Below are 9,909 nucleotides of genomic sequence, written 5' to 3' on the forward strand. Positions count from 1 at the left end.
GCTGAAATAGGCCCAATTCTAAAAAGCAGGTATTTTGTGCATTTACCTGGATTTTTAAAAAAAAAAACAAATGCAGGAATAGAGTTTTCAAAACGGGTTTTGATGAGTTATCAGCATTTTTTAGGTGACCCGAGTTTACTATTGCAATTGGTTGTCAACCATCGTCGACAATTGAACATTTTTAACTTCTTGATAATTACCAGTCCAGTTCTTTTCATATTTGGCATGAAGCATCTTTGGGACAAGGGGAACATGAATTGTAGATTCCAGGACTCTGGGGCCCTAGGAGCAGGACAGAAACTGCCCAAAATTGACTTTCAAAAATCTTCAACCGCACATGGTTAAGAGAAACTGGATGCATAGTGATGTAGAGCAGGAAGGTCTCTACCAAAATTGAAAATTTCATGATCCCCAGGGTAGAGGTTCTTACCCAGGGCGGGGCCAATATTGGTATATAGTGTTTATGTGTAAAACACTTAAATAACATCTTTAGTGCTATTGATACTAAATTGAAGTTAAATGTATATTTTAGAAAGAACAGGTAGTCCTTTACCAAAATTATATAAATTTGATGATCCCAGGGGTAGGGGTTTTGGTATTAGAGTGGGTCAAAATTGTCAGATTTTTATAACCCCCCACCCACCCCGAACGAAGTTCTGGGGGGTATATAGGAATCCACTGTCTGTCTGTCTGTGCAGATTCGTGTCCGGGCCATAACTTCTTTGTTCTTTAACTTATGCATACCATATTTGGCACTCAGGTGGATCACTATGAGACGATGTCTCAAGTACCTTCATGACCTCTATATGACCTTGACCCTTGACCTCAGGGTCAAAATTAAAGGTTTTTTACAATGGATTCGTGTCCGGGCCAAAACTTCTTTGTTCTTTGACATAGGCATACCATATTTGACACGAGTGTATCACCATGAGATGATGTGTCATGTACCTTCATGACCTCTATATGACCTTGACCTCAAGGTCAAAATTAAAGGTTTTTACAATGGATTTGTGTTGGGGCCATGACTTCTTTGTTCTTTGACATAGGCATACCATATTTGACAGGTGAGTGTATCACCATGCGACGATGTCGGGTACCTTCATGACCTCTATATGACTTTGAACTTTGACCTCAAGGTCAAAATTGATTATAGGGTTTTGACATAGTCATACCATAAGACATGGGTGTATCACCATGATACTATGTGTCATGTACATTCATGACCTCTTTATGACCTTTACCTTTGATCTCAAGGTCAAAATTATAGGTTTATGCCATGGATTTGTTTTTGGACTGTATCTTCCATTTTCTTCTACAAAGGCATACCATATTTTTACACTCAGGAAAGAGGTAATTTATACCTATTAACAACACCCTTTGGGAGATTGGGGTAAGCGGGGGGTATTCTTAGTGAGCATTGCTCACAGTACCTCTTGTTAAATGAACTATATACATTTTTAACTTCTTGATAACTATCATTCCAATTCTTTTCAAATTTGGTATGAAGCATCTTTGGAAGAAGGGGGGACATAAATCGTAAATTTCAGAATTCCTGCAGCCCAGGGACAGTAGTTGCTCGTAGCAGCTAGTCCAAGAGTTAAACAAGAATGGATGGAAATGAAGAATAATACTGTCCTTCTAATGGGTTTCTCAAACAAACATAATCCACGGGGAAAATGTTGGATTTTAAGAAATTTTGAAAATGGATATCAAAAGAAACCAAAGTTTGAATACCAAATTATGGTCCTTATGTTTTATGGGACCTGGTTATTCTTGTGCATATAAGCTGTTGACGTATGATTGTTAAAGCAAAATATTGCGTAGACTACTTGACGAGGCCATTACTTTTCATGTATTTCTATGCAGTACTAATAGAATACTTGTTATTTCAGTGTCGAATGCACAGCTGATGGGTGCAAATTCCACTGATGCAGCATATGTGCAGCAGTGGATTAATTTTGGAGAAAATGAAATTTTGCCAGCATCATGCACCTGGGTATATCCGTGTTTGGGAGTTCTGCAGTTTAACAAACAGGTAGATAAACTGTTTATTGGTCACCTGATCTATAGGCTCAAGTGAGTTTTTAGCTCACCTGAACCGAAGGTTCAAGTGAGCTTTTCTGATCACTTTTTGTCCGTCGTCTGTCCGTCTGTCTGTTAAACTTTTCACATTTTTGACTTCTTCTCCAGAACCACTGGGCCAATTTCAACCAAACATGGCCAAAAGCATCCTTGGGTGAAGGGCTTTCAAGTTTGTTCAAATGAAGGGCCATGTCCCTTTCAAAGGGGAGATAATCACAAAAATGCAAAAATAGGGTGGAGTCATTTAAAAATCTTCTCAAGAACCAAAGGGCCAGAAGAGCTGAAATTTACCTGAAAGCTTCCTGACATATTGCAGATTCAAGTTTGTTCAAATCATGGCCCCTGGTGGTAGGATGGGGCCACAAGGGGGGATCAAAGTTTTACATACAAATATATAGGGAAAAACTTTAAAAGTCTTCTTCTCAAGAACCACTAAGCCAGAAAAGCTGAGATTTACATGAAAGCTTCCTGACATAATGCAGATTCAAGTTTGTTCATATCATGGGCTCCGGGGGGTTGGATGGGGCCACAATAGGGGATCAAAGTTTTACAAATATATAGGAAAAATCTTCTCAAGAACCACTGAGCCAGAAAAGCTGATTTTTACATGAAAACTTTCTGACATAGTGCAGATTCAAGTTTGTTCAAATCATGGCCCCCGGGGGTAGGATGGGGCCACAAGGGGGATCAAAGTTTTACATACAAATATATAGTTAAAATCTTTTTCTCAATAACCGCTGAGACAGAAAAGCTGATATTTACAAGAAAACTTTGTGACATAGTGCAGATTCAAGTTTGTTCAAATCATGGCCCCCGGGGGTTAGGATGGGGCCACAAGTGGGGGGGGGGGTGGGGGGGGGGGGGGGGGGGGGGGGTCAAAGTTTTACATACAAATATAGGAAAAAGCTTTAAAAATCTTCTTCTCAAGAACCATTGGGCCAAAGAAGTTGACATTTACATGAAAGCTTTTTGACATAGTGTAGATTCAAGTTTGCAAAGGGTAGTTTGGGCCATAATAGGGACTAAGGTTTTACATGCAAATATATATGGAAAGTCTTCAGAAATGGGCCAAGGTGACTCAGGTGAGCCATGTGGCCCATGGGTCTCTTGTTGCATTTATAACTAGTATTTGCACAAATGCTATATTACACGGAACAATACGATAAATAAGCTACATGAACATCGGAATCTTGTCTTGTTGCTAAATGCATCCTTAATTCGAAGCAAAGAAAATTGACTCCCTCTGGCGTCAAAAGCGACTCCGTCGTTCTTTTTTGCGACTCCCCCAAAGTAACGGTTTGACACGGTGAAGTAGTCCTTTGCCAAAATTGTAAATTTTATGATCCCAGGGGTAGGGATTTTGGTATTAGGATAAGGCCAAATATAGTATATAGTATTTTATGTGCAAGTTTGCTGATACTGTATAGAATCTAAATGCATACCTAGGAATAGCAGAAAAGGATGTACAAGTACAAAAAATTGTGAATTTCACAACCCAGGGTTTTGACTGTAGGATGTGTCCAAATTAGTCATATTATTTAATGTTTTAATGTTAATACACCTCTTACAAATGTATATTATGTAAAGCCTAATTTCATCAGTGAGGGCATTGAAGTTTTAAGAACCAGGGTTTGACACTAAAGCACGTCCGACCGACAAAGGGTAAAATGTCGATTTACTAGTCCGACTGGTCGTGTGAAAAAAATAAACAAGAAACTTTACTTTACACAATAGGATATTTTATTCTTAATTTGAAAAAAGTAAATGTTAAAGATTTGAACCGTGTGATGAAATAATTGTTATTTTTAGTTTTAATAAATAAGTTGTGGTTGGAATTAAGTGATGTTTTACGACATCTACTCAATGTTAATGTTTGTAAAGTTATGTTTCGGATAAATTGAATTCATTTTCAATAAAAATAATAAACCCAGTCTATTTCATTGAATATTAGAAAGTATTTATATCAAATTAATAAATTACGTCGTAAACAGCCATTTTTTTATGTTGACATCTGCGGGAATGTCTCTATATTCATATACAACTTTTCGTCCTTAAGGAAAGATGTCCAAAGAGAAAAAAAGGGAAAGGTCAGAAAGAAATAAAAGCAGAACTTACGAAATCTAAATTAAAGAAAAAAGGTTGGGGTCATTTTATTTTAAATGGACTAAGGAATTTCTGTGCCGGGTAGAATTTAAAGAAACAGAAAAGGTGTTTGAAGATAAAAGCATCAACCTTAATGACGAGACTAAAGATTTGAGACTATCAAATACATGTACGTTTTAATTCAAACTCAACGTTTGTCATTTGAATTAAGTATTTAGATGTGGAGAAATTATCTTTTTTTTTTTCTTGGAAAGTTAGTGAGGGCTAGTAAAAATCGTTTGAAGTAGCCCAACTGGTCTAGCGCTCCAAAAAGTAAATGTCAAACCCCGAGAACTCATCTTGTTTTATACTGTTGGACAGTGTTGGTGAACATTAGAATTTAGCTTAGATAGAGCAGGAAATTCTTTTTCATAGCCCTTGGGGGGTAGGGATTCTTTATCACTAGTACTCAGGTGACCATTAAGGCCTTTGGGCCTCTTGTTAAAACTAAAACCCATTTTTATGTGTTTCCACTTTCATTGAATGAGTATATATTTCTTTTTTTTCAAGGAAACAGAAAAAGCAAAAGAACAGGTGAAAAAAGCCCTTGGAATCCTGAATGGACATTTGTCAACACGCACTTTCTTAGTTGGAGAGAGGATTTCGCAAGCTGACATCAATGTTGTGTGCAATTTGCTTCTACTCTATAAGCATGTAAGCAATTTGATTACATTAATTTACAAAATGTCCTTGGATTCTGATTCTCATGAACTTGTTTGCACTGACACGTCCCACAATGTATTGTTTGTAAAGTTTTTAGCTCACTTCGGTGAGATTTTCTGATCACACGTCCTTCGTCCATCTGTCTGTTTTTAAACTTGTCACATTTTTAGGGCCCCGCATGAAATGCGGGAAGCCCTATAGTAATCACATTGTCCGTCCGTCCGTCTGTCCGTCAACACTTTCTTTGTGACACGATAACTCAAACTGTTTTTATTGTACAGTTTTCAAATTTTGTACAGAAATAATGTACAATAAGAGGAAGAAGCCTATAGATTTTGGGGTCATTTCGCTTTGTCTTTCTGTCTGTACAGCATGATCTTTGTCATTAACTCAAACAGTTTTCATTGTACAGTTTTCAAATTTTGTACAGAAATACTTTACAATAAGAGGAAGACACCTATAGATTTTGGAATCATGTCACTTTGTCTGTCTGTCTGTATGTGTGTCATTATCTTTGTTATTATGAACACTTTCTTTGTGACACGATAACTCGAACAGTTTTCATTGTACAGTTTTCAAATTTTGTACAGAAATACTTTACAATAAGAGGAAGATACCTATAGATTTTGAAGTCATGTCACTTTGTCTGTCTGTTTGAATGTCATCATCTTTCTTATTATACCCCCCACAACAAGTTGTGGGGGGGAGGGGTATACTGGAATCGGGTTGTCCGTCTGTCTGTACGTCCGTCTGTAGACGCAATGGTTTCCGGGCTCTAAAGCATTATCCTTTCCACCTACCGTCACCACATCATATACATGGACTACCCATGGGATGAAGATGTTCCCTATCAATTTTGGGGTCAAAAGGTCAAACGTCAAGTGCACTGGACATCGAAGTAGCAATATGGTTTCCGGGCTTTAAAGCGTTATCCTTTCCACCTACAGTCACCATATCATACATATGGACTACCCATGGGATGAAGATGTTCCCTATCGATTTTGGGGTCAAAAGGTCAAAGGTCAAGAGCACTGGACATTGAAGTAGCAATATGGTTTCCGGGCTCTAAAGCGTTATCCTTTCCACCTACAGTCACCATATCATACTTATGGACTACCCATGGGATGAAGATGTTCCCTATCAATTTTGGGGTCAAAAGGTCAAAGGTCACGCGCACTGGACATCAAAGTAGCAATATGGTTTCCATTTAAATTCTTTAATGGCTTTTTTCATCGCATGGAGATGCTGTGTTCCTAGATACCTTTTGGATCATAATACTAAAGTTTTACATATTACCAACACCCTTTGGGAGATTGACGATATTTTTTTGTGTGGGTGGTCGTATTTTTTCATATTATATTTGGTCCGTGGTTGGACTGTCAAAAAAATATTTATTATGGGTAGTGGGTAGTTTCTATTGTTTTTTAATTTTGTGCCACGTGGATGTTGAGTTTTCAGAATATTTTTATTGTCGCTCTTGTCGTGTTGGTTACAAAACGTCGGAGGGAAAATTGAAAACGTGCTTTCGAAATCGGAAATCGGAAGTAACATAGAACTATTCGAGTTGTCGCTCTTTGCAGCGCATAACTTTCCATTACGGCACTCTTCAAATTAGAGGCGCGTTTAGTAGGGTCTGTTGGGACGTGATGATGGCGGCGAACTCTGTTCTGTAGATTATTACAGTTTTACAGTGCATCTATTTTGGGAATATTTTGAAACCAATAGGTATTCCGTTTTCTAATATAAATAGGCAAACCTTGTTTGATTTATGCAAGGGTACCGATGCGTTATATTTATCAGTCTGTGATGGTGATATAGAGGCCTCCGGGCGCGGGCTCCATTAGAAGACGAACGATTCGTGGAAAAACATATCCATACCCATTTCATGATAATAGCATCGCTTGGACTCCCAATCTTTCCAACATTCCCGTCATAGATGCCTTTGATTGTTGATGTGACATCGTTTCTTCGGAACTACTGTGATACAATGTCGCACAGGCATTACCGCGTCATTGACTAATATGTTGACTGTGCTACCGTTTGAGCGAGGGCAGCTTCATATATGTACATATTTTGTAATGTTCATGCTTTGATCAAGTTCAATTTAAACAATATCTATTTGCAAAATACTCATTACATGAATTTTCTCCCAGGGTTTTATATTAAAAATCATTAAAACATGTATACATGAATGTGATTTAAATATTTTTATGCTATATAGTATATATACATTTTATTTCTGCTGCCTTCACTGTGACTTGCTTAAACTTTGATGCACGACCTGTTCTGAACTGTATGTTCTCGGCCTCTACTTCCTTTTTTCTACTCTCAATCTTTTCAAGTTACTAATTGTATGATAAAAATGCCCAAACCTTTCAAGTTTGTAAAACTATGTTTAAACAGCACTGTCTTTGAACACAAAATGCATTTCAATATATCATGAAAATTTAAAAATAAATCGATAAATTCAACTATTTGGCATGTATATGCCCCCCCCCCCCCCTGCGAACCCTATCTAATTAGAAAAATGAAATTCATATGATAATCCCCTTGTAGCAATGGTGTGTTCTAAATGAGAAAATTAGAACAAGTTTTATAATATTGTACATAATCCTAGTTGTAACACAATGAAGAAATATTTCAGCATTCACATATAATCATTGAATAAAATTGCAATATCAATGATTTCAGCCCCTCTCCTGGAATGCTGTTGTTGTGAGGATACATTAATTAAGATCAATTTACAAAACTAGAATTAAGGATTTTTCAGTCAATTTACTTAGCAAGTGGCATGGGGTTGGTTATCATGAGGGAGGGGGGGGGGGGGGGTCATCGTGGTTTACATTACCAGACATGTTAAAAGGAAATGGATTGAAGCACTTGTTATTTTTAGTCACGGGAAAAAACCCAAAGATTTTTAAAAAATGTTTTCAATCCAATCGATTTTTTGTAATTTTTTAAATACCACTAATTCAGTACTTGTGATCCCTCACATATTCTAACAGTTTTTAAGGAGTTAGTCTCCCTTTTTTTTTTTTTTTGGTTAGAATAATAAATTCCTATTGAGAATTTAGTATTTTAATGTTCACGTACATGTAATAATAATGTCCCGGTAGTATGACTTTTAACAAGTACGTATTTAGATCCGCCACTGTCTGCCTTATTATGACGTACGTCAAAACGTAGACATGACGTCACACATCATCTTAGCCTGCCTTTCATAAACATTGCACTCCGTTAAACATTTCTCCTAATGGTGCACTAAATTTTGGAGCTAGGAGGCCACAAAGATTAGGATGATATTCTGCTTAAGTTCACAATCATATTCCAAGGTCAATCGTAACTACTCGACTATTTCCGTAACTGCAAATGAACCGGTGACGGAAAAAGACGAGCGCGTGATCCGATTGATTCCAAGGTGTGACTTGATGAGATCTCAGCCATTTTTGACAAGGGACTTCTGGGATTGGCGTCAAAAAATTTTCCTTGTTAGAGGTTGAGATTTAGCTCGGATTATTTCCCGCGCTCTAGTCATTAGAGCCTGCGCTCGCTACTAGAATGTTTGTCCCGAAAACATCGCGAGATTTGTACTGTTTTCATTTTTTAAAAATATTTTTGTGGTGGGTCTGGTTAAGTTTTTTTTTTAATTAGATGGGTCATTATAAAATGAGTTATATTAATTTGATGGGTCATGGGGCAATTTTTTATTTTTTTTTATGGGTGCTTGGTATATACAAAAGGTGCCTCCCTACCCCCCCATGTATTTATTTCTGGAATAGCCCTAAGCGGGGGGTATTCTTAGTGAGCATTGCTCACAGTACCTCTTGTTATGACCGTATTTATTTACCACTGTCTAAGGGAGATAATTCAATTTGAATTATGATATGCATTGTATTGATATATAGAAAATTTACAAGAAATAACTCTACAAAATTGTGTATGTGTATATATTTGTTTTTTTTTAATGTGATATAAAAAATGCTTGATGTTACATGTATATTGAATTTAAACACGTCATTCCCAGTCAACAACTTTCGATCGGGATCGGAATGCGAAATAAAATTTCTTATATCCGGTTGCAAAGTGAAACTGCTTCATGATTATGTAGTAATTGCACGTTACACATTAGAGACTGTTCCTTTTAATAAAGAAAGTCACAAAATAGATACAAAATGAGTGTACCTTATTCATTACTGTTACCGAGCTTTTGTCGGCGGAAAATCTCGAAATGGTGTGTTTCACTGCGCTTGTTGACGGTAAGGTCCACATTTTCTACATGAGTATTTTGATATTTGCACATGAATTTTTTGCGCATACATGGTATGTCTCGGCTAGGAATAATGGAAACTTTCTCACTTATATATGTAAAGGCATATTAATCTCTATTTTTAAAAATGTAGAACACTTTTATCAAATGACAATGTGTTTGAAAATGCTTAGAGCACCGATGTCAGAATTTCCTTTTCCAAGACATCAATATGTCAAATTCATAATCCTTTTCGAATAGTATGTACTATATTTTGTACCAGTTATCCATTTTGAATCCCCTATTAGAATGGGATTTTGTTGCACTCTGATGTGTTTGAGTGGATTTCATGAGTGTGTGTCAAACAGAAGTAATTTAAATTGCATAAGTCTCTCATAAATATGCTTGATGATGCCTTTTTCACAAATTGGCATTCCAATGTATCTTTATATATTATTAATTCTAACATATATACCAGCTCCAAACATTGCTATATCAAATACAGATGTCACTTTCCTCTAATAACCTTCGGCGGGGCCCTTGCTGACCGTGTCAGTTTTCTAGTTTACTTCTTCTCCAGAACCACTGGGCCAATTAATTTCAACCAACATTGGCAAAAAGCATCCTATGGGAAAGGGGATTTAAATTTGTTCAAATGAAGGGCAAAGCTCTTCTCCAAGGGAAAATAATTTTTAAAAATACAAAAATAAGGTGGGGTCATTTAAAATTTTTAACAAGAACCACTGGGTCAGGAAAGTTTAAATTTACGTGAAAGC

At 36.7% G+C, this 9,909-nt stretch overlaps 1 protein-coding gene across 1 annotated transcript in view; it reads left to right on the plus strand.

The window, feature by feature from the left end:
* Nucleotides 1–9,909, plus strand: part of LOC125650903 (elongation factor 1-gamma-like) — a 37,294-nt gene that overhangs the window by 8,264 nt on the left and 19,121 nt on the right. The window contains exons 4-5 of the mRNA XM_048879477.2: nt 1,893–2,035; nt 4,735–4,878. Of these exons, the coding sequence (XP_048735434.2) occupies nt 1,910–2,035; nt 4,735–4,878 (270 nt within the window). The 5' untranslated portion in view covers nt 1,893–1,909. The remainder of the gene's footprint in view (nt 1–1,892; nt 2,036–4,734; nt 4,879–9,909) is intronic.

Source organism: Ostrea edulis, chromosome 5, assembly GCF_947568905.1.
Source record: "Ostrea edulis chromosome 5, xbOstEdul1.1, whole genome shotgun sequence".
In the NCBI taxonomy this organism is placed as follows: domain Eukaryota; kingdom Metazoa; phylum Mollusca; class Bivalvia; order Ostreida; family Ostreidae; genus Ostrea; species Ostrea edulis.